Source organism: Scleropages formosus, chromosome 13 (genome assembly GCF_900964775.1).
Source record: "Scleropages formosus chromosome 13, fSclFor1.1, whole genome shotgun sequence".
In the NCBI taxonomy this organism is placed as follows: Eukaryota; Metazoa; Chordata; class Actinopteri; order Osteoglossiformes; family Osteoglossidae; genus Scleropages; species Scleropages formosus.
Genome location: NC_041818.1, coordinates 22,465,143 through 22,488,914, shown reverse-complemented (window position 1 = coordinate 22,488,914; position 23,772 = coordinate 22,465,143). Strand labels below are relative to the sequence as shown.

Below are 23,772 nucleotides of genomic sequence, written 5' to 3'. Positions count from 1 at the left end.
GGGGGGGGGGGGGAAAGTCCTTGGCTTCATCCGTGTAAAGGTAGTTTTACTCTGTAGAGCAGAGGTTCTCAACCCTTTGTAGGCCATGAACCCCTTTAAGAATCTGATGAAAGCTAAGGAATGTCCATAAATAACCTGGACAAATAAAACCAAAACTTGACTACCTTTGCATAGAATTATGTTATAGGTACTAGTAGCATGTTGATGTTTTTGGCTTTTATTCACTTAGAAAGTGGGCTTTTCAGTGGAAGCGTGCGATTCTTGTACTCCCAAAGCTCATCCATGGACGCCAGGTCAAGAAACTCTCATCTAGAGTGTTCTGTCTTTGCGCCCTAGTCCAGATGGGTTCTGAGGGCAGTAGAGAGCGAGCTGCGTGATGCACCTCCGCACACACTGTGCTCCCTCCTCAGAGTCAGGCGGCAGCTGGGAACCCATGCAGTCGGTCTACAAACAGCAAGCTCAGTTTACACTCTATTCTCATGAATTTGTTCATGGGTACAAAATGTTATCACCAATGCCTTCTATTAAGGCACGGAAGTCTGGATTCCCGATTGCGTTTCATTGTGTTGAGCAAAGGTGTTTGTTTTCTCTCGCACGCACGCGCACACACACACACACACACACACACACACACTCTGGAACACGCAGTCCACAACCAAGAGAAAGCCTCTGTGTGATCTTGTACATTTGATGCTTTACAATAGTGCTGGAAGCCAGTAATTTTGTTGCCATGGCAATTGCGTCCTTGCTGTGGGGGGAGGGGGGCGGAGTCTCGCCAGGTTGCGACAGGTGAACGCAGTCCTTTAATCTGAGGGAGAAAATCCCATCATGCATTAGAAAAGGGGTCCACCCACAGTTGTTCTTACCGCTACTGTGGCCCTTGAGAAATCATGCTGTACTGTACTGTACCGTACTGGGGTCTGCGCCCCAGTGCCTCTATATCCACAGTGGGGTGAGCAGGTGAGTCCGGCTCTGCCCTGCCACATCCAACCCCCAGCGGAATACTTTGCCCAGGTGACGTACAGCTATCACTGGATGTTAATCGCCTATCCATATGGTTGAAACATCAACGTCTGGGATGCAAAGGACCGCAGAGCCACGGGAACCTGTCCAGGACCTGTCTGCCGTTCCGCTGGGGGCGGGTGCAGGCCGAGGCCACTTTCTCACTGAAGCGTGTCAGGTGAGGCCAAGTACCGACCCGAACCCCGTCCGACAGGTTTCTGTGGTCCGTCAACTGTACTGACAGTGTACCCTAGTGCCAGGTTTGGGTCTTTGTGTGCCCGTCTTTGTGTGCCAAGCAGAGCGCCATTAAAGCCATATCTTGTAGGCCTCCCTCTCCTCTGCTGCAGGACGCCCTTTAAGTGAAACGCTTTTAGATTCTGTTTCATACTTTCAAATGAAAAGTGTTCCTCTTTTGCATTTGGTGTAGCTAACAGTGACTGTATGTGCTTTGGAACTGTGGTTCTTTATGTATGTGTGATTTCTGTGACTTTGCTTTTACTTTTCAGTAAAGCACTTGAGCCTGCAGAGCGCCGGCGTCCTGTGGTTTGTTGCTGGTTTCACAGACAGGTGTGGGGGGAAAAAAAAAGGCTGCGCCGCTGGTGGCGCAATGCCGTTGCACAATTCGGGAAGGAAATGACACGGCAGAGTCAGTCCACCATAGTTGTTTCTGCAATAATTTGGTTTATTTCCATTTTTAAAAAAAAAAAAAAAAATCTAATTGCACGCTAACTTGAAACTGGCTTCTAGAAAGCTATGTAAAAATCTGCTTATGCAACGTGAAGTATTAACTTTTTGAAAAAGTTGACGTTAAATAGGATCGTAAACTTGGTATAGAAACGCTTTGACACTCGGTCCGCTGAATGTCGCCATTCGCGGTACAGGAGCGCTGGTTGCGTGACGCTCTGTGTTGAGTAACTGTGTGTAAATGTAAATGTGAGTGTTTATTTCTGTCGACCGTTTCTGAGAAACGGTGCACGTTTGTGTCTGCGTCTCTTTCTCTCTATATCTTCATGTTTGTTTCTAATCGTTCAATGAGTGTGTGTCTAAGTCCCTAATTTTGTGTGTGTGTGTGTGTGTGTGTGTGTGTCCCTCAATATGTCTCTGCCTGACTTTTTCTCTCTGTGTTTCTGGGTGTGCTATTGCTCTACGTGTGTTTTCTGAGCCCTGGACCATGTCCCACGTCCCACTCTGCCCGTAGCTGTGTGTTGGTCCTGGGTCTCTGTCTCTCTCGGCTCTCCTTCCCGTCAGGCATCTTGAGTGGCGGCCATCTTGTTCTTGACTTTCTCAAAGATCTCCAGTACCTTGGCTTTCGGTACCGCGCCCTCCCTGAGGAAGGACAGCTTCCCTGTGGGTGAGAGGAGACGGATGGCACGCCGCTGCAACGCGCAGTGGCTCCGAGACCCAGCGGCTGCTTTGGAGGACGGGTGACGAGGAGAAGAAGAGGCGGACAGACACCGACCTTCGTCAATCTTGGTGCAGATGACGACGGTGGAGGACACCAGCTCGGTGGAGTCCCCGTCGCACAGCACGCCATCCAGCTTGTCTGCGAGGCGCCTAGGGAAAAAAGCGAGAGAGAGGCACCAAAGGACAGCTGCACCGAATTTCACCTGATAATCCTGTCAATGTCACCTCACGGCGCGGCCGTGTGCCAGAATGCGTCGGCGGGAAGAACGGTGCGGTGTTCCACACTCACGAAACGACCATGTCGTGATGCGTGCTGTCCGGCTCCCCGCTGGGATTGGCCGAGGTGATGGCCAGGGGTCCGGTCATGCTCAGCAGGTGGGAGGTGACGGTGAGGTCCGAGATCCGAATCATGATGCTCTCCTTGGTTCCCACGTAGTCGTACGCCTCGCCCACGCCTGCAATAGAGGCGGTGGCGTGGAAAGTGTGTGGCGGTGAGTGCAAGAGCAGCAAGACGCGTCTCAACGCTCGACTTCTGCTTCCTTTGAATTTTCAATCCTCGTGTTCAGCTTAGCCGCAAGCCCTGCGTCCCTCCGCTGTATTTGCAACGTTAACTACTGCTACAGGTTTTAGTGGTGCTCTGCATAAATGTGAAGGATAAAAATGTTTCCAAGGCACATATGACACCTTTGGATAAAACTGTCAAAACTGTCTCGGCAACTGAGTAATATTATAATACTTGATCAACCGGTACACCCCGGCCAGGCCCCTTCGCTCGTCTACTTCTGCTCGCTTGGTGGTCCCGCGCACGAAAGGTAAACCTCGGAGGTTCTCGGTTCTGGGTCCGTTGTGGTGGAATGACCTTCCCCTGTCGCTCAGAACTGCGGAAACTCTGTCTGTTTTCAAGAAGGGTCTGAAAACCCACCTATTCCAGATCCACTTTGCCCAAGATCTATTCAGATCGTCTATGGTGTAACTGTTCACGCATTGTTACTCCTGAAGCATCCCCAGATACAACCTTTATTCAGCCATTACTCTGATATTGTACTGCTCTTTTACGTATCTTATATTTAATTAAAAAAAAAAAAAATCGGTATCGGGATGTGGCTTTGTCTTATATACCTACTTGAACGATGAACCTCGGTGCAGCAATTGGTAGGTAACAAACTAGGTTTACTTTAGAGTCACATGCCTTCAGCTGTGTCTCTTTCTCTTAATGTAATGCATAAATTGTACTTTTGCTGAGATGTACGTCGCTTTGGACAAAAGCGTCTGCTAAATGATTAAATGTAAATATTAACTATATATGACTGTTCCATGTTCATAAGTAGTACTGTTGCTAATCATAGTCACAGCAGTCTTGCTAACTCTATAGTAAATTTATGATTATAATTACTACTACTGTACCCTCCTTTGTGCAATATGTTTCTTTATATCTTGTGAGCAACATCATACTACATATGTGCAATATGTAGTAGACTCTGTACTACTACAGTCATTTCAAGTATTTTCCCCTACTTTGTGCAAATTCATACCCATGTGCAATATGTTCTTGAACCAACTGACAATCGCTGTACTATAATGTCACTTTGTGACAGGCCAGTGCGTACTATTTTCTATGCTCGGTCATTTAGTTGTCATGTTGCATGGTACTGTGTTTCTGCCATTGTTGTGTTCTGTCTGCATTGTACTGTGTTTTTGTCTAGTGCAATGCCAACTGTCATGTGCTATCTGTAATCATGTTTGTATTAGTCTATGTCTAGTCCAGTATGTGCGTATGTAGCCTGTATGTGTGAATGTGCACTGTAGGTTTGCTCTAAACCGGAAACAAATTCCTTGTATGCTAAGGTATACTTGGTCAATAAAGCTGATTCTGACTGTTGCTGACCGTAGAGTCACGGTGCTAACAATGTAGTGATAGCTCACGGAATAGCCATAGCATTGTCGCTAATCATAAATTTGGTTTAACTCAGTCTATGTTTATGGCGTGCCTTTCTCACCAGGGTGACACAGAGCGCTGAACATGGTTCTGAAGAGTGGTACAATAGAGACGGGAATGGCACCCAGTTACGAAGGCAACAGACAGATAACTTTTTGGATAAACCAGCCGGCACCTGAGGAGATGAAAACAAACAACTTCCCGAACGGGGGTCCAAGCACCAGTGGTTTCCTACCCTTCCTGGGCATTATATTGTGAGGACATCGAACCTGTGTGGACATGTCAAGTACAAAGAGCAGAATATCTATCAAGTCATATTATTCTTACCTAATGGTACAGCGGTAGTGATGAAATTAATGCAACGGTCATGGTGTTCCTACTACCAGTTTAGCCACTCGTTCGTCATTAGTTGGAGCCTGTAGCATCTAGGAGCATAGCTACACCCACCTCCTGCATTATAGGCCACACCCGATGGAGAGACGAGGGCCAGATGCGGTCACAGTATTTAAACGTAGTGAAAGGGGAAACAAATTGTTGCACTGCAGAGCAAGGGTTGAACTGAGTCTAGACGTTATTGTAAACGCGCACACACACACATTTTCTGAACCGCTTGTCCCATATGGGGTCACGGGGAACCGGAGCCTACCCGGTAACACAGGGCGTAAGGCCGGAGGGGGAGGGGACACACCCAGGACGGGACGCCAGTCCGTCGCAAGGCACCCCAAGCGGGACTCGAACCCCAGACCCACCGGAGAGCAGGACCGTGGTCCCTTATTGTAAACGGAAACTACTTTTTGTGTTTACGTAGCAGAGTGTTATATGTTTGAATGAAAACTTCATAAATCCACCCTTTATTGCCTCATGGCTGATCACTCCCCAAACCCAGCATGTCCTGGTATGCTACAGAGCCCCTGAGAGGCTCCTACCACCCAAACTCACCTAGCTTGCGTAGCCATGGCCCCTTGTGGACAATGCAACCGATGCCACCGGGGTACACGTGCCGCATGAACTCCCAGAGTAGTGGGCTGAAGGGCGGTTCCACGGCCTCCAGCTGTTTCAGGCTGGCGATGGTCAGGCAGATTGGTTTCTCAAGGGGTCGCTCCTGCAGGGATACAACAACTCAGTTACTGCTGGTGAAAGAGTGGCTTGGTGAAGTGGTGCGGTGCAGCTGTAAGATGGAACTCGCGGTCTTGTTTGCTGGTAATGGTCATCCTTTCAGTATTGGTAACAAATTTTCCTTTGGTCTTCAGTATTACAGTCTGATAGCGGAATGAATCGTGCCGATCAGATCACGAGATCACGTGGGATTTTCAACAGCAGCCCAAGATGGTGGCAACAGTGCACCTTGATGTTGTAGATGCGTTGGATGGCTGAAGGGTGTCTGCAGGAGGCAGCCAATGTGTAGACTGTATCGGAGGGTATGCCGCACACTCCCCCTCTCCCTAGGACGGCCGCGATGGTACGCAGGCCGCTCGTCTTCTCCGATGTGGGGCACGGGCAGGGGGGGCTGGTACCACACACAGCTTTGGGCTTTGCCGACTGCTCCGGAACAGACACCGGATGGATGATCACAAAGTGTGAAGCTGAGGCACTCAAATGAGATACACATAGCATGCATACAGAGAAGTTCATGCCCCAATTTGCCCTCAACCACCACAGCAAGGATCATGTGAACTGACCTTGATGACCTTGGGACCCATGGGGATCAGGTTCTTCTCAAAGACATGATTAGTCAGCGCAGCAGTTGCTCCGTACAGACACGTAGTGCCAAAGTATGCCAGGAGACCAGCTGGAAGGAAGAGGGATGAGGAGAACATGGAGTTATGAGTTGCAATTCTATATCTTTCCTTTCTTAGCTGGTCAAAATCAATACTTCTCCAAATCTTCTTAGGAGTTTTCCCATAATGGAATACACTTGTTATTGCATTGTGTTTGCACTGTGGTCAAATATGGACTGTGGGGGAAAAAATAGTTTGTTGTTATACAACAAGCAAGATGAATTTCTTTTTGATTCAGTCAATATTCTGCTGTATATAAATGCAGAATATGTGAGTTTGTTTGAATGGATGTGTTGTGAAGGAATAAAGGATGCAAAATAATGTAGCTAGCCTTGAAAGGGTTAAATAGATTACAAATAGGCATTTTTTTTTTCTGCTGACTCGACTGTTTCAGACGTTGTGTGAGACTCTGGAATTGCCGTGGACATTCTGTATGAAGGTGTATCAGATGGTGTGTATGTAAATCAGACCTTCCAGCTTCAAGGTGGGTCGGTTCAGGGTGAAGAGAAGGAAACAGACAAGTAAGGCCTCCATGGTGATAGTGAGGATCAGGAGGATCACGTTGCTGTACGCCGCTACAGACGGGATGAAGACATGGAAGGCAAAAGTTACACGGGGGCTAACGCTCCTGGTGTGTTAGGATTGGGAATAAGTGACATGTTTCATTCTGGGTCTTTGTCTAAAGAAGCTGAAAACAATATTTGGGTTTGAACTAAAAGAGGTGTCAGGGATCAGGCGTAAGCAGGAATGAAACTCGCCAATTATAATGATGAAGAAGTTGATGACAAGAAACGCTGCTGCTCCAGCGCCAAAACCATGCAGAATGGGGTCGGAGACCTTCATTGCAGGACCTAGGAGAGAGAGGAGATGCTCGCTCAAACAGGTATGCCCACAGACCAGTGGACCGGCCACAGAAAATCTGAAGGCTAAGGAGTTGGAAATTCAGGTTCAAAGCCTATAAATCCCACCTGGATACTGTTGAACACACTAAACTTTGGCCTTACAAAACACAAAATACCTTGTAAATGACCAAATGAAAATAGAAGTCTGTAACAACCAAATGGACAACAAATGTGAGATCCTTTACCTGCCAGTCGCAGCAAGCCCCATGTGGCCCAGATGGCTGCATAACAGAAGGGCACTGTGGGTCCAAATCTGCGCCCCCCTCGTACCTGCAGCCGGGCTACATAGAGCTGCATAACAGTGCCAGGAACCAGGACCCCAGGCAAGGCTAGCAGTCCTTGAGCCAGGCCAACGGAGGACCCAGTAATTGCTGCCCAGGCTGCCAGTCCATTGCACAGGTAGAAAAGGGCATCTGGCAGGCGGGCGGACAGCTGTGCAGGGCTATCTGGAGCAGGAGGGACTGAGGCCGGGTGGGGTGTGAGGCAGCGCTTCAGTCCAAACAGCATCTCCTGCAATTTGGCGGGAGTGAGCAGCCGACTGCCACGTGAAATTAGGGACTTCTCAGCAATCGAGTTGACCAGGCTGACAAAGGACATGTAGAGGCTGAAGCCGGAATAGAAGGACAGGGTCAAACCCAGGAAGACACCCCGGGAATGGCTGGGCATCTGGGGTAGCGCCGCTATCGTGATGAAAGTGAAGCTCAGGTTGTGCAGGAGTTCAGCCCGGTCACGGCACAGGGACAGCAGGAAGGGCGGCAAAGAAGACAGCAGGAAGAACCAGCCGCCCACCAGGCTCAGTCGGCCCAAGGCACCCTCCTCGAGTCCCAGAGCCAACCGTGGGAAGCCCACAGAGGCTACAAACTCTTCCAGGGCCAGCACCAGCCAGAGGGCACAGTGCAGGCCAAATTTGGTGCAGTAGAAACTATCACCACGCAGGCAGGCATAGTAGCTGGCCAGTAGCAGGGCTGCTGCATCGATGGTAACCCATAGAACCCCCACTTGGAAGGAGGCGGGGTAGCCAAAGCTGTGAAAGGCCAGCACGGCGGCGGCCACTGTGTCGGCCATGTTTCCCAGGGCGAAGGGCTCTGCATACTTGCTGTTCTTCTTCTTTTCCTCCTCCTCCTCACCGCCCTTCCTCACCTGCTTCCGCTCGGATTGCTTGATGGCAGCACCCAGCAGCAGTACATCGAAGGGTGCGTTGCCAAACCCGGGGAGGACATGGCGCTGATACAAGCCCTTCAGGAGTAGCGCAGCCGCACCATACAGACCCACGGCAGTGATCACCAGCTGCATGAAACCAGAGGCCCCCAGGGCTCCAGCCACTCGGACGCCTATTGCCTCCATCACTAGAGTTAAAGTGATTGCACCGAACACCACCGGCATTACATAGTTGGCTGTGGCAGAGCAGAAGGTGACTATGAAGGCAATTGTGATGTAGGGCACAAGGCCAGCCACAGCAGACTCTGCGATAGGTGGTGGCTGAGGCACTGAGATGTTCCCAGAGACAGTTGGGGCAATGGTAGCATTAGCCAGGGCAATGGTTACCTTGGCTGTGGCGTCAATGGAACTGAACAGCGTGGTGGTGAAATGATTCAGGATAGCAGTTGTGTGCATCACGGGTGTGACGGCATCTGGCCTGGCCTTGTCAGTCAGTGCTGTCACAGTGGTGGGCACAACAGAGGACTTGCTAATTTCCCAGGAGCCCAACACCAACCGAGTGGCCCCATAGCTTCCCCACAGCGCTGAAAAAGCCACAAAAGTCGTGCCAGCCAGGTGGTCATACTTGCGGAAGGTCAAGAGCCCGGCAACCAGCTGCACCAGTCCGCCAATCAGAATCAGGTGAATGCCTACATAATCGAGACATGAGTTATGGATGACCAACCCAAACAAAAAGTTCTTACTGAAAAGAACACAATCACAGTTTTTCAGTATTTGGACCTGAGCTTAAGAAAGTGGAAGGTATTAAGATCAAAATTTGACAGTCACTGTTATAAAACTATGAGGTGTAAAACAAGACTATGAAACATAAAAAGAGTACAGTTATAACAGATGGTGGGTAAACAGCAATACTGATGCCAGCACACCTTCACAGTCTGCAATCAGGACATCAGACCATGATGTCAGTTTTCAGCCTCATTTCGTAATTTTAAATTAATTTTTACAACTCTTGTAGGTCATGTCTTCCTAGAATCAGAGATCAACTGATCTGTGGTTTATGTCTCAGTTCATCTCTCATCTTGTGAATCTAAGTAAGCGCCTGTAGGAGGAGCAACACAGTCTCCATTGGTAACTAAATTCATATGAATAGACCTGATAAAGCTCTGTAGAACAGGGGGTTTCCTTCAATTGTTTTAACATTACTCACTCAAATAGTATGAAGACATTTTTTTTCCACTGCAGTCTGCAGACTCCCATGAGTATGACTTGATGAATCTGACACTCAAAGATGTACTAATATGCCAGAGAAAAAACTCAATCTGCATACATAGACACTAGGCTCTCAGTTTGTAGCTCTCGGTTTCTGAGGACTCCACCCTCACCTGCCAAGGTGTTTTCCAGGCCCAGCGCAGGTGTGCCGGTTGACACGTGGGCAAAGTTTTGCAGAGCAACGTAGAAGGCGCTGAACACATTGGCTAGCATGCCCAGGACCGCTGGCTCACTGTAGAACACTGAGGCAAAGCCCCTAAAGGTCATGGCTGCAAGGGTACGTAAGCAAATAAGAATTGCTCAGTGATGGTCAAAAAACTTAATTACATATGCATGAGGGTGAGGCAAATTAACAACTTCCAGTCAAAAAAGAATGGTACTATGGATTGAAATCCCACTCCTACCACCATTGTCTGCCTGGCAGCATTATTTGAAAACTTGACATGATACAGCAGAAGAAAATATCTTATTCTTATGAAAATCATGTTGCTTAGCTGATCCAAAATGACTAGGAGTATTTGGCACATCTATATTATTTTTCTTGAAGCCATTCTGGGCAAATACTTTGCTCAAAAGTACCATAGCATAAATGTCAAGTGGGCCAAGCAAAACGTGATGCTGAATTTAACAATTTGACTTGAGGCATTTGAAAGCCTGAGGATTTCAGCACACTTCCTGTAATAAAGAGCTTCCTTGTCCTTTGGCAACACATTGTTACCCCATTCCATGTGCCAACTTCCCTCACCTTTATTATGCTTGTCTTCATCACTGCATTCTCTAACCAGCCATTACACAGATGAAGCTCTCATTGAAGTCAACAGATACTAACAAATATTTTAAATTATTCATGATTATCATGTATTAGGCAATAGACATTATGAATATTGTATTTTACAATTTAAAGTACCAAAGGAAAAAATAAATTGTAGGTTTTTTGGACTTAAACTAGCAGGAGGCTCATCTAGGTACTTCAAAGTATTGCTTTGCATTTTGTCCACAAGTTAAGTGGTTGTTGAATTTCATTATTGCTTCTGTGAACTTGCCTTTCAACTTCTGCAATAGTTACAGGAAATGTGTTCTGCAGTAGAATTTTAAGCCTTTAAAAAATTTAGGACCTGCATGTTTTAATGCACCATTTAAGTTTTGGTTTAAAGTCACTATGTACAGGTGTAGAGCAGAAATTAAATTTGCTTCGCACAGATTCAGGAATATCATAAATCACATTAGCACTACACCACACAGCAAACGTAGTTCATAGCACATGGTCCACAATTTTCCAAACAGCACAATTTTTATGAACTTTTGAAAATGTTTTTTGTCCTATTAACATTATTGACACTTTATATCTACAAGACCTGATCACTTGCTACATCCCCAACCAGACTACTGTGCTCCTCAACCTCTGCCCGATTGGTAGTCCCATGCACAAAAGGTCCAAAATCAAAAGCACAAAGGTTTTCAGTTCTGGCTGTGAAATGGAGGAATGACCTGCCCCTCTCACTCAGAACTGCTGAATCTCTCTCTGCATTTAAGAAGGGTCTTAAAACTCACCTCTTCCGGACTCACTTCTCCCATGATCCCTTAAGTGTTAACGTGTAAATATTTATGCTCAATAACTCTGTGATTTTAACTGTTGAATAAGGGATAAATCTTTATGCAGCCAGCCATATGATGTACATTAATTCATATGATGGAATGTAACATGAACTGTGCTTAGAAACACACGTCTGCATCTAAGTCTCTCTTTCTGCTGATTTAATGAACACTGTATTTTTCTGTGAGATGTACATTGCTTTGGATGACAGCGTCTGCAAAATGAATAAATGTAAATGCATTGCTGCTATAAACTGCTGTTACTATTATCATGATTAGCAGGTAAGATCAATTGTTAGAAAAAACTAAAAACTATCCCCTATTGTTGGATATTTCCAGCATATATATGAAACTTTCAAATGCATAAAACAAACCTGACACCTCTGAATGTTTATCAATTAAACTGAATCCGTTTCAAACATATATGACAGTGGTTTCAGCTGGAAATACAATTTAACACATTATACAAGATCTCTTACCAGGAGGGAAGATCTGAAGCTGTCAATGTAAAGCTGTAGTCTGCTTCTGTTTTACTTCACCTCTGTGCAGCCTGTGAGTGATGGGTCTGCTTATGAAGCCTTATCTTCCTCTTTCTCTGCTTCTTGAATACCTGCCCCCTCTGTCTCTTACTATGGCTTGTGCTCCCCTTTCTTTGACAGCACTTATAACAAAGGGCCGTAAGGAAAGCTCGGAGGTTCTCGGTTCTGGGTCCGTTGTGGTAGAATGACCTTCCCCTGTCACTCAGAACTGCAGAAACTTTTTCTACTTTCAAGAAGGGTCTGAAAACTCACCTTTTTCAGATCCACTTTGCCCAAGATCTCTTCAGCTCATCTACAGTGTAACTGTTCATGCATCATAACTCTATAAGCATCCCCACGTACAACCTTTATTCAGCCACTACTCTAGCACTGTACTTGCTTATTTGTGTCTTATAATATTTAAAAAAAAAAAAAAAAAATTGGTGGGAGGGTATCGGGATTTGTCTATCCTCTGTTTTATGCACCTACTTGAACATTGAACCTCGGTGCAGCAAGTGGTAGGTAACAAACTAGGTTTGCTTGAGACTTTCATGTCTGCAGCTATGTCTCCTTCTCTTAATGTAATGCATAAATTGTACTTTTGCTGAGATGTATGCCGCTTTGGACAAAAGCGTCTGCTAAATGAATAAATGTGAATGTAAATGTAAATGAAAGAGGAACCAGAGGTGAAGTAAGTGACTGAAATCCAGACGGGAAGATTTCAAGGGAAACTGGTCCTTTATCATTTGACTTCTTGTTGCCTTTTTGGGTAATTCTTGCACCCGAACACACATCAGTCACATTTCTAAAATTGGCCACGTCGTTCTCGTTCACATGAATGGCTTTATGCGTGACGGGGGACGACTCGCTCGAATGCTCTTAAGGCTTGACGGGAATCCGGAGGCGTGAGTCATGTAACATACAGTGACAAACAGCAATATGTGCAGATTCATGGTGACGTAGGTAACCTTGAAGCACTTGCATAGCTGTGCATTAAGTTAAAATAAGTTCACGAAAAATTTAAATTTAATTAACTATAACTGAGTAAACAACCCAAAAGTGAAAATACTGACCAACACTGAGTAATACCCAAGTAGTTTTATCCATTTTTAGATGGAAATATTGAACTATGCAATTTAGAACAATTTAAGTCAAGTTTTAGACCAGAAAAAAATAACAGCGTGTAGAAAAAAGGGAACTGTGCATACTTTAAAATGTTGATCTCCCGGATATTAATCTGAGTTTGAGAAGGTTATGGTTTAATTGTTGAATAGGTGTAACCTGACCTGGTAGTGTAATAACCACCTTGGATTCAATTTCATATTGAAATCATGTGCATTGAATGGATGATATTATTTATTTATTCAGCTGATGTTCTTTTTTTTCCATAGTGACATGAGATGTAACGTTTGTGTGTTAGGTTACTTACAATTATTCATGCAGCTGGAAAATTTTTACTTTATTACCTCAAGGTAAATGGCATTTGATCCAAAGTACTACAGCAGGAGGTGGGATTTTGACCTGGGTCTTTTGATTGCAAGACAACAACTCTGCCCACTATACCACTGGCTCTTTTAAAACTTACATGTAATGGACCTATGTGTTAGATACAACTTCTCAGGGGGGAGAAAATCCAACGCTTGTTGGGTATGTGATGCCATCTAAAAATGCAGAAGCACAGTATGCTCAGTGTGGCATAACACGATGTCATAATGCTAATTTCTGTGCTTTAATTGGTCATCATGCACAGTTCTGTACTGTGATTGGTTGTATGGCAGAACCACAGCTAGCGCTGCACCACTAACCACTTGATTCAATTTAGCTACCAGTGAACCAAGGCCTGTTGCTTGGACGATGTCAAGGCCCACCACACGACCAATCAGATCGCAGATAAGTGTATGATGACCAATTAAAACACACAAATTAGTACGGGTCAGTCAAAACGCGGAAGTATTTTTAATGACCTACTGGAACACAGAAATGTGTGTGACAACCAATTAAAACACACAGAATCGTGCCTCAATACCAATATATGTAAAATATATTCTCTCTGAGTTTCTGATGTCATTTAAACTGACTGCATTAATGCTCAAAAAAAGTCGAAGAAATATATATCTCCTTTTGTATAATTCGTGGTCAGATAAAACTCACTGCTGAAATAAGACGCGGGCTCGAGACGCGCGCTCGCTTCCCTTATTTCTATCCAGGCAGAAGCAATCGATCGAAAGCTTTCTTCCCGTTCGGGCGCGCGATCGGTGACTCTGAGCTCGATTGCTTCCTTGCAGGGAACGCAGGGAGCGGCTGGAGGAAAGAAAGGAGCGGCGCGGGGGCGTCGATGTCGATGTCGATGTTCGGGGCTCGATCGAACCGTGGATCAGGCATAAGTAAGACTGATACTTCGTAACAGCAAATGTTCGCGGACGCGGAGAGAGCGTTGCCATGGTGAAGGGGAACGCGGGGGAGTCGCGTCTATTCCTTAAGGCTTAAACACCGATGGCAACTCGTTAGAAGCTCGTGCGTGGATTTTCGGATGGAGATTTAAACGCGGGGCGGAGGACGCACATTCCCGCTGTAAAGCCTGCTGCTGCTGCTGGTCGCAGCTCGTGAGCCCCAACCAGGGAGGAGGGTGTGTGCGCGCGGCGCGCACGCGGACTGACGCGGCACGCACTTGACTAGTAGGCTTCGTTCGTCGGGGACGAGCATGGACGCGGTGTTGTTGCGGGATCGGCAGCGGAACTGTAGACTTTGGGCGTGTTTCTTTCAAACTGGACTCCTCTCGTAGTCCCGCAGCGCGCAGGCAGCCCCTCGCCTGAGTGAGCGAGCGAGCGAGCGAGCGCAGCACGTGCGTGGTGGAGCTCTGATGTACTCTCTCTCTCTCTCTCCCTCCCTCCCTGTTCCCTGTTCCGAGTGCGAAACATGGTAAAACTTGACTCCTAGTTGACTGCGCCCATTTGATTTGACATTTCTGTCGCGATCGGACGCGGCCCGGCGGCCCCATGAAGGAGTACAAGGTGGTGGTCCTCGGGAGCGGCGGCGTGGGCAAGTCCGCGCTCACCGTGCAGTTCGTCACGGGCACCTTCATCGAGAAGTACGACCCCACGATCGAGGACTTCTACAGGAAGGAGATCGAGGTGGACTCCTCGCCCTCCGTGCTCGAGATCCTGGACACGGCCGGGACGGAGCAGTTCGCCTCCATGAGGGACCTCTACATCAAGAACGGCCAGGGCTTCATCCTGGTCTACAGCCTGGTGAACCAGCAGTCCTTCCAGGTAAAGTCACTGGAGATCTTGAGATGCCATGGCATGGTTCTCTTCAGCCTGGTTGAGCCCGAGTATGCGGGAGTGCAGGGTTGGGTTGCGATGGGCTGGAGAACCCGGTTAAGGTCTCCAAATATGTGAGCGGGCAGGGAAATGGTGTGAACGTGGATTTGGGAGTGTCCTTCCAGTATGAACAGGTAACAGCCAACCTCTGCAGGTTAGGAGACGATCCGGCAGATCCTACTGCTATGTGAGGAATTCAAGCCGCTGGAGCCTTGGGAGGACTCGACAAGCGTCTCGGTGTTTGCGTCGACTCGCTCTCGAAAGGTCACGTCCCGTGAGCCGCTTCGGTCCCCGTGCTTCGCTCACCGTTGGACTGTTGTATGAGGAACATGTTGGCGTGAGCGTACGGTACGCGGTAGCTCCGGCGGAGGACCGGCCGGACAACGCGGCGTAGTTGAAGCCGGGTCGCTTGTTGCCGTCGAGCCCCGAGCGTCTCGTGAATCTAGTAGGTCCGGGCTGGGGAGGTTTGATCATCTCCCGGGTTGTTCGCCAACGTTAGGACTCCATATGTGGGGAGCGCCTGCTTTCGAACCCTCAGGATTGTCCTCTTGGCATTCGCCCGTTCTAGGACATCAGGCCCATGCGGGACCAGATCGTGCGGGTGAAGCGCTTCGAGAAGGTACCGCTCATCCTGGTGGGCAACAAGGTGGACCTGGAGGCGGAGCGCGAAGTGGCGGGCGCGGACGGGCGGGGTCTGGCCCAGGAGTGGGGCTGCCCTTTCATCGAGACGTCCGCCAAGAGCAAGACCATGGTGGACGAGCTGTTTGCCGAGATCGTGCGCCAGATGAACTACACCACGTTGCCCGAGAAGCAGGAGCAGTGCTGCACGGCCTGCGTGGTGCAGTGAGGCCCCGGCCCTCCAGGTGAGGACGGATCCGGTGCGTTCCGCTTAGGCCCGAATGTTTTCGTAACGTCGGCACCATCTGCGGCGTTCGCTCAGTAACCTAACCCGGTATTAAATGAAGAATTGGCCATTTTTTAAAAAAATTAATTTAGCTGATGCTTTTCTTCAGAGCAACTTGCAGTTTTAAGCTACTTACAATTATTGTGCCATTTATACAGCTGGGTAATTTTACCGTATCAGTTCGGGTAAGTGCCTCGCTCAAGGAGGGGGGAGTCGAACCCGGGTCCTTGGAGCGCAAGGTGGTGGCTGTAATCGCTGCCCTCCCTGCTGGCTTAGGTATGGTGGGCTTGCTGGGGAGTAAATGCAGAGGCTACCCTGAGAAATAGGTCTTTTGTTAAAGGGGAAAAAAAATGATATATGACCTTAAGGTCTTTGTTGGGTTTTTTTTTTTTTTTTTTTTTTTTTTTTTTTAAAAATAAAAAAAAATTTCAAAATTTTTCTTTATGTGGGTGGTGGGTTGGAAGCGGCGGGAACAACCGCAGCCAAGACGGCTGCCGTCCGACTGCCCAGAGAACGTGGCTCGAAGTGCTGTCGCTTTCCAGGGGTGCAGAAAAGCCGTCGGGGGTGGGGGGTTCCCAGGGGAGAAAAGGGAAAAGGCAACATCCTGAATGAAAACTGGAGCTCCAAAACAGGAAACGATTTGAAAAAGTTCCCCAACCCAAAACACACTGTCCCTCTCCCTCCTTCTCTCCTCTTTGTTGGCACAACAAAGGATTTGCGCCGCTGCACAGCTCTGGGAAAATGATATTTTCACATTGCCTCTACAACTTGCATCAGGCCCGCCCCAAAACACGTGGCCTCGTTTCAAAGTATGCGTCGGGACACGGGCAGCTTGGGCGACGCGCTTGACGCCCGTGTCCTCCGGAGCGGACGGACACGAACGCGTGTCTCGGGGAGGATCGTACGGCACGGGGCTGGGAGCTCTGCGCTCCTTCTGCTTGTGCTCCATTGTTTTAGCGCACAGAGGAGCAAGTGAAACGCCAGCCGCCGTCTCGTTTCCCGGGGGGGCCTTTTCCTCGCTGTCCGTGAGCCGAGAACGCGGCCGCATTCGGGGACTTTCCTGTTTGTGCCTTGGCTTCCTGTCCTAGAGCTTTATTGGCCGTGCGCTATTCGACTTAAGGGTCGGTGTCGAGAAAGCAGCCCCGCGCAGCGTTGGGTTCCAGTCCCAAGGGTAGCATCACTGCCTGACAGCATTCCAAGGTCACAAAATACATTTACATATTTCCATTTATTTATTTAGCAGATGCTTTTCTCCAAAGTGACTTCCAATGAACTGTATGTAGTGTTACCAGCCCACACACCTTATTCACCGCGATGACATACACTGCTAGATACACTTACAATGGGTCACTCATCCATACATCAGTGAAACACACACACTATGGGGGAACCGCATGGGGGAACAGCATGTCTTTGGACTGTGGGAGGAAACGAGAGCACCCAGAGGAAACCCACGCAGACAACATGCAAACTCCACACACACTGAGCGGGGCTCGAACCCACATCCTCACCCCACCCAGGCGCTGTGAGGCACCAGTATGTGACGGACAGCGAGTGACCAACAGAAAATTGGCCCCGAGAAGAATTTTTTAAAGAGGAAATATTGTACATTCACATGAAATCAGTGTCTGTTTGGGGGAAAAAATTTAAAAAGTGAGCTGAAAAAATGGTTTAATGTGATTTGGCTGCAATGTGGATGAGGGACACCCCGACAGGTGCGTGTTTCTGTGCGTCGTGCAGTTGACTGAGCTGTTTCCTTCTCTCCTGCATGGTTGCGCTCAGCCCGCCTGCCAGGAGGCCCCTTTGTGAGCCACGCCGGAGCATGGACTCCTGACCCTTGGACCCCTGGACCGTATGCGAGTCGGCAGGGAGCCGCTCTGTCCCACAGCGAGCTGAGGGCGGACGCCGGAGCTCCTCTCGCCCTGGACCTCTAGGCTCCAGTTGGGTGCCGGGGCACGGGGGAGTCTCCTGTGAGCTGTGACTGAAAAGAGACACCATCATTTCTGCTTCCCTCACAGGGAGGGGGAGACGGGAGGGGCGGCCGGGCAAGAATTTGCACAGGACTGTGTCTTTGAAAGTGCTGTCGATTATATTCTCTTTTTATCGTTTTATAAATGATACAGTAGAGGCTCCTTCCACAACACATCGGACTTACGTGACGGTGCGATTGGTGGCTCTGAATTCTCATGAGAAACTCTTTACACGAACTGAAATTTTAATTCAGAATGTGATGCTTGGGGACATCGACCAACGTGAGGCAAGCAGCCTGACCTCCCTCCCAACATGGCAATGGCTTCTCCTGCACGCCTGCTTGCAGCAACGTGGAAATCTCGTGACTCCATCACCTGTACTACTACTACTATTAATAATAACGCTCCTTAAAAAGTTGTGAAGACGGTGCTAAAAGCAGAAAACGCAAAGGAAAGCCTTACCTCTCGGGTTAAGACTTCAAGTGATGAAAAGCAGAGAGCTCTCTTGAAAGGCAACATCATGACAAGTGACTGTATGATGTGATTTATTGTTCTTGTATGGTTATGGGTGTTAAAAGTAATATGTAACTGACAATTGCCTCATTGGGTAGCGTTCTAATTCTAATAATATGGCACATTTCAGAATCAGGATCTCAAAGCACTTTACAGTAAAGATGTGTTAGTTTTTAAAGTAATTTACAATGAATATCAGCGTTTAAAATGACAACAGTAAGGGAACGGAGTACATCCATTGTCAATGAGCACTTGTCTAATGCAGGCCTATAGTGGTAGCACAGGGTGTGATGCAGGATACACTGTGAATGGGACAGCGGTCCGTGGCGGTGCGGTCACACACACTTATTCAGTCACACACACTAAGGGCTATCTGGAGTCATAAATTCAGATGAAGCACACACTGCTGGACTCTGGAAGGAAACCCACGTAAGCACGGGAAGAACATGCAGGCTCCCTGCAGGCTGAGCTGGATTCGAACCTAGGTTTGAACCCCTGGTGCCACAGTTTTTATAAAAAAAAAAAAAATGTATAAGATGTGTTATGTACAAACCGTATTGAACCTATGGGGTTTTAAGCCTGGATTTAAGAGGCCAGAGCAGTTTTGATGTTTGACGCTTGTTTCTGAAAGACACTTTTTCTGTGACTAAAAGATGAGGAAGGAATCGGGTTTCGTGGACACGGTTCTGGGGAACGGAAGCCCTCGTATTAAGTTCTTGATCGAGACGGCTCGCTACGTGCTGCATAGTCCATCCAACACGTCCAGCTGGGGAACAATGGATCCTCCCACCATGCCCAGTATGTTCGAAAAGAGCATCACTGGGGCAGCTGCTCAGCGGTGGCTCAAGGGCGCTGAGTGTGGGCTGGCATGGCTGCTGCGGCAGGCGTCAGTGTGGGGACATCTCCAGGGGCACCATGGTGCTGGTCAAGGAAGGTGAAAGAGCAGAGTCCAGTTCGGGGCTCCTGGTGACGGAGGGGGTTGGCACCTGCCAGCTTGATGCTTGACTTAAAGATCAGCTGAGATTTGCAGCTGCGATCACAGAAGGTTGTCTGAGGCCAGACATCCTGTTGCTCTCAAGCTTCTAGGCAAGTCATCTTGTGGAGCTCAATTCCTTGAGAAGATTGGATGGAAGAGGCCAGTGACAGAAAAGTGGCAAGGTGTGAGGGGTGTCTTTCGAAAGGCTGGAGGACGAGGAGTGTGTCCGTTGCTGTGGGCTGCGGGGGGTACGGCGAGACGGGGATCACGGGCAGCCGTACGAGGGAGTGTATGGAAGCTCTTAGCGAGGGTGCGGAAAGGGTAACTAGAAGGTTCTGGATCGGGACTGGTGAGCTGTGGGTTCGAGGTAATACCACCTGGATGCAGACCGGGGCCTAATCCTCGTTAAGTCACCTGGGTGAGGGTGTCTGATGCTGAAAGACCCCGAAACACCCAGTGACCCCAGTTTGCAGCACTGATGTGTGATAGAAAAGAATGACGCGCACGTAGTGAAAAATGGGTAAAACGTCCGCGGCTCGGGAACGCGTTTCTATAATGAAATTGATGGCGATTGCAGGTTTGTTCTTCGAGAATTCACTTTGCGAGCAGATTTTCAGGCATGGATTGCGCTCGCTATGTGAGGGAAGCCTGTCGTAGTTGGTATCTCATCAAAAAATTTCTCCTCTGCCAGTTGACACCCTAATCTGTTCTTGTATGATTCATTTTAATTTTTCCCATTCTGATTAATGTATTTATTAAGCACATTAATTGCAGTATTCTACTTATTGCTGTGATTTTATACTGTACCTTTGGTTTTTCTTCTGTGACTACAATATGTTTGGCTATAAACTGGGAATTAATTGAGCCTTAATCTTGCGTCTTGTGTGTGTTTGCTGAGCTGGTCCTGCTTGGTTCCGCTCTAGAATCCAAGGTGTGTCGCAGTTTCCGTGTTTAAGGAACGGCCTTAATGGAACCAAGTGTCGCTGTCCTACGCCGCTGGTAACCGAATGCAAAGATAAAATTGCCTACAAAAACATCCACTGGACACTTTAGAACCAATTTGCCATGTTTTCCACAACTTGCACCTTCCAATACATGCGAAGCGTGAGATGACTGGAAGTCCCGTATTCACAGTTACTGCAAATTAAAGATCTGCATCAACCCACGTATGCAGATCGAACTTCTCACCTTTTCAGCTACCTTTACGCCTGTGTAATCCCTTAATGAAAGGACCCACTTCCACCACAGCACCTTGGTTCAGGTAAGAAAGTTTGGTGGCACAGCTCTGCCACCCAAGGCTGTAGTGCTGGATGTGACCAGCAGGTGGCGTAACGAGCGCGGTGAGCACAGCTTAAAGACGCTGCTCTTCACTCGCTGCAGTTGGGTACTGTTTTAGTGGCCACTAGGCGGCGGTATGTTCTACATAATAGCAGCACAAAGGAAACGTACGAGGTGTAAACGGAAAGTTCTCCGATTAAATTTATTCATTTATCTTACGCTTTTTTCCTCAAAGTGACTTCGTAAGTTCCAAGAGAATTACAGCCTGCTTGTGCTGAGTAGCGTACAGCGCACTCAAACCAGCGCTTTCTTCGCACTTCAACACGCATGCGCAACAAAAACGCACTGGCGACATTACCCTCCCGGCCGCAAGGTGGCAGCAACGCAGTCCAGAGCGCTTCGGCGATGGTACTTGCAGCCTAGAAAAAGACGAACTCCAGGAAAGGAAACGGCAGCAGACTCTTCTGCAGCGGAGGTTTATTTTATGTAATATTTTAGAATGTGATTTTTTTTTCTGTAAATACCTGTTTTGGTACCGCGTCAGATTTTGGTGACTATGACGACTGTGTTCGTTACCGTGGGAACGACGAGATTCGACGAGCTCATAGAGGCTGTGACGTCACGAGAGGCCGTTCAGGTGGGTCATTTAATTCCACATCCTAATGTAACATTTACAAATAATATGAATGCCAGCGAGGCAGACGTCTATTTTAAGTGGTTGTGTTATTTAATTATTACAAGTTTTTTGTTGACAGCGTTCTATAAAAGTATATATTTACATTTATTTATTTAGCAGACACTTTTCTCCAAGTGACTTCCAGTGAGCTCTATGTAGTGTTATGAGCCCACACACCTTATTCACCATGGTGACTTACACTACTAGATAGACTGCTTAGACTGGGTCACTCATCCATACATCAGTGGAACACACTCTTTCTGTCATTCCCACACTATGGGTGAACCTGAACAGCATGTTTTTGGAGTGTGGGAGGAAACCAGAGCACCCAGAGGAAACCCACACAGACATGGGGAGAACATGCAAACTCCACACAAACTGAGCAGGGAACGAACCCACGTCCTCAGGCAGTGTGAGACAGCAGCACCACTCGCTGTGCCACCGTGCGGCTCCATATAGGCAACACTGTGTGTTAAATATACAAGCAGATAGAGAATCTGATCTGATCAGAGTCTTTCTGTGAATCTTTTCATGTGATGTGCTGCAGAGTTGCCCCAGTGCAGTGATGCTGTGCCCACTCTCTGTTTGAAGGCTCTGCTGTCCCGCGGTTACAAACAGCTGGTCCTCCAGGTGGGCCGTGGTTCCCTTCTGCCGGGTCCGGACTCCTGTCCAGGGATGAGGGTCCATTCCTTCCGCTTCAAGGATTCCATTGCGGCCGACATTCGGCGGGCTGACTTGGTCATCAGCCATGCAGGTGTGAGGGGAACACCTTGTTCACGTTTACTTGTGTGTCCTCACCTGTCCTTGCTTGCTTTTTCTGTGTGTGCGCTCCTAGCTGAGTGTGTGCCAGCCAGGTTCACCGCTCTAAATACTGCAGAGTAGCATATGTTTACGCTCGCAAGATGAGAAATGGTTCTATACAGTTATTTTCTACATTGACATCATTCAGTCATTATCCAAAACGAGCTTGTTCAGTGCAGAGTCTTGGTGGTCTGAAACCTTTCCCAGAAGCAGGAGTCATAAGGCTGGAAGCACCTTGGTAGAGATGTCAATTCTTTGCAGTGTTGCCACACACACATATTCGCTCACACATACACGGAAGTAATACCTAAATACTTAGTGGAAGTTGATTTCATATTAGTGTGGCTTCTCTGGTTGGATCGACCGAATGTCCTCCGGAAGCGAAATAGGACGATCGTTATCGTGGCCGTCAAAGCCGTTTCCGGTATGTGTTGAATGAAGCTCCGCGAAATGGTGGGTAGCGGTGCTTCCGACACTTAGCAAGGAAGTATGTGAAGTTTTGGAAGCCGGACAAAGGGGTTGCTCATTGGACAGATGAAACGCAGTCCTTCCTCGGTCACTGACTCTGCAGTTTGATAATGTGCGGGGGGGGGGGTTGATGCTTTTTCGCAGGGGCAGGCAGCTGTCTGGAGACCCTGGGTGCAGGACGGCCACTTCTTGTGGTGGTCAACGACCGGCTCATGGACAATCACCAGCTGGAGCTGGCACGGCAGCTGCACGCCGACTCACACCTGCTGTACTGCACCTGCAGGTTGGTGTCCAGCAGTCCCGGTGTGGTACACTGCTGTCCTGGCAGGCACAGCCGCTTAAAAATACACACACGGCTCATACACGCAGCCCATGTGCACGGCTTTAATTTTCATTCTTTCTCCACGTTGTGCAACTCGATATTTTAGCGAAACACTTCAGGTTAAGGGCTTGTACCTGCAATCTTTTGGTAGCTGGGCCAGTTCCTTCACCACAGCACTGCATGCTGGCTCAGAGCAGCCATTGCTATAACTGTGTCATAGCTTGATAAAATCAAGGTTTGCATGGGATTGGCATTGATGGTTATGTGTGAGGCATTTGACGTCTGTTTGTAAATTAAGCCGAACATTATGCTCTACTTTCTGGTAAAACATTATCGATCTGTTGAATCATCTTCTGTGTTCTCCAAAGGTCTATTTCTTCCTTTCAGTCTCAGGGTATATATCTTTCTGGCGTTTACTTGGTTTTCATGGTCCTACATTTGGCCAAAATGTTCCTTTGTTTGTCATTCAGAAATCAGTGTGATCTGAACCTCTGTTTGTGCCTGTACATTTCCAGCACCCTGACTGAGACTTTGAAGACTATGGACCTTTCTGTTCTTGAACCTTTCTCTCCTGGTCAGCCAGAGAATTTTGCCACCTTCATGGACCAGGCTCTGGGTATCCACTGATCAAGCAGCAGAGACTTTGGCAAATCACAGGGACTCTGCACTACTTATGGGGCATCTTGATTTTAGGTTTTTTTGTGATCTTGAAGCCACATGCACTGTGTTTGCCAACTAAGCTCCAACTGGGAGAAGTGAAATCTATTTTTCACACGGACCAAGGATGGAGCCAGGGTCCACACTCAGATATGTGAACAGAAGGCTTGGGTGGGATGTGCTCAGAATGTGGGCCAAGGGCACTGCTCAACTTGCAAAGTCCACCTCAGTCTTGTCCACAGGACCCGTGAGAGGTGTCCGGTACCACAACTCCATGCTAATTAAAAAAAATTCAACAAGACAATGGTGAAGTGGAAAAAATAATTT

The 23,772-nt window shown here is 47.9% G+C and overlaps 3 protein-coding genes across 6 annotated transcripts; 2 read left to right on the top strand and 1 right to left on the bottom strand.

Annotated features, from left to right (window-relative positions):
• Positions 1-13,769, bottom strand: LOC108922958 (uncharacterized). Of its 3 annotated transcripts, none has more exons than XM_029257467.1 (11): positions 13,712-13,769; positions 9,563-9,718; positions 7,208-8,869; positions 6,879-6,971; positions 6,591-6,695; positions 6,022-6,131; positions 5,687-5,881; positions 5,282-5,444; positions 2,696-2,861; positions 2,462-2,556; positions 1-2,347 (listed from the first exon to the last, which is right to left on the bottom strand). In XM_029257467.1, the coding sequence occupies exons 2-11, from the start codon at positions 9,714-9,716 to the stop codon at positions 2,247-2,249; spliced, it is 2,844 nt and encodes a 947-aa protein (XP_029113300.1). In that variant the 5' UTR covers positions 9,717-9,718; positions 13,712-13,769; the 3' UTR covers positions 1-2,246. The 3 variants fall into 3 exon arrangements, with proteins under 3 accessions (XP_029113300.1, XP_029113298.1, XP_029113299.1); XM_029257465.1 differs by lacking the exon at positions 13,712-13,769 and adding an exon at positions 11,522-11,759; XM_029257466.1 differs by lacking the exon at positions 13,712-13,769 and having other exon boundaries at positions 9,563-11,153.
• A 772-nt stretch (positions 13,770-14,541) lies between these two features.
• rap2c (RAP2C, member of RAS oncogene family) lies at positions 14,542-20,114 on the top strand. The gene is made up of 3 exons (XM_018733533.2): positions 14,542-14,829; positions 15,449-15,743; positions 17,567-20,114. Exons 1-2 carry the CDS (start codon positions 14,557-14,559, stop codon positions 15,725-15,727), a joined length of 552 nt encoding a protein of 183 aa, XP_018589049.1. The 5' UTR covers positions 14,542-14,556; the 3' UTR covers positions 15,728-15,743; positions 17,567-20,114.
• An 824-nt stretch (positions 20,115-20,938) lies between these two features.
• LOC108923157 (UDP-N-acetylglucosamine transferase subunit ALG13 homolog) lies at positions 20,939-23,741 on the top strand. Of its 2 annotated transcripts, XM_018733730.1 has the most exons (4): positions 20,939-21,158; positions 21,789-21,951; positions 22,611-22,749; positions 23,304-23,741. In XM_018733730.1, the coding sequence occupies exons 1-4, from the start codon at positions 21,078-21,080 to the stop codon at positions 23,413-23,415; spliced, it is 495 nt and encodes a 164-aa protein (XP_018589246.1). In that variant the 5' UTR covers positions 20,939-21,077; the 3' UTR covers positions 23,416-23,741. The 2 variants fall into 2 exon arrangements, with proteins under 2 accessions (XP_018589246.1, XP_018589245.1); XM_018733729.1 differs by having other exon boundaries at positions 22,611-23,376.
• Positions 23,742-23,772: the final 31 nt, after the last annotated feature.

What these genes read in the sequence shown, in the direction of transcription:
- LOC108922958 (XM_029257467.1), bottom strand. Translation starts at nt 9,716, where the DNA reads ATGACCTTTAGGGGCTTTGCCTCAGTGTTCTACAGTGAGCCAGCGGTC. An exon ending in AACGCATCTACAACATCAAG is followed by an intron (nt 5,445 to 5,686) that starts GTGCACTGTTGC and finishes GTATCCCTGCAG; the next exon opens with GAGCGACCCCTTGAGAAACC. An exon ending in CTGCACCAAGATTGACGAAG is followed by an intron (nt 2,348 to 2,461) that starts GTCGGTGTCTGT and finishes TCTCACCCACAG; the next exon opens with GGAAGCTGTCCTTCCTCAGG.
- rap2c (XM_018733533.2), top strand. Translation starts at nt 14,557, where the DNA reads ATGAAGGAGTACAAGGTGGTGGTCCTCGGGAGCGGCGGCGTGGGCAAG. An exon ending in TGAACCAGCAGTCCTTCCAG is followed by an intron (nt 14,830 to 15,448) that starts GTAAAGTCACTG and finishes CGCCCGTTCTAG; the next exon opens with GACATCAGGCCCATGCGGGA.
- LOC108923157 (XM_018733729.1), top strand. Translation starts at nt 21,078, where the DNA reads ATGACGACTGTGTTCGTTACCGTGGGAACGACGAGATTCGACGAGCTC. An exon ending in CGTCACGAGAGGCCGTTCAG is followed by an intron (nt 21,159 to 21,788) that starts GTGGGTCATTTA and finishes CTCTGTTTGAAG; the next exon opens with GCTCTGCTGTCCCGCGGTTA. An exon ending in CTTGGTCATCAGCCATGCAG is followed by an intron (nt 21,952 to 22,610) that starts GTGTGAGGGGAA and finishes GCTTTTTCGCAG; the next exon opens with GGGCAGGCAGCTGTCTGGAG.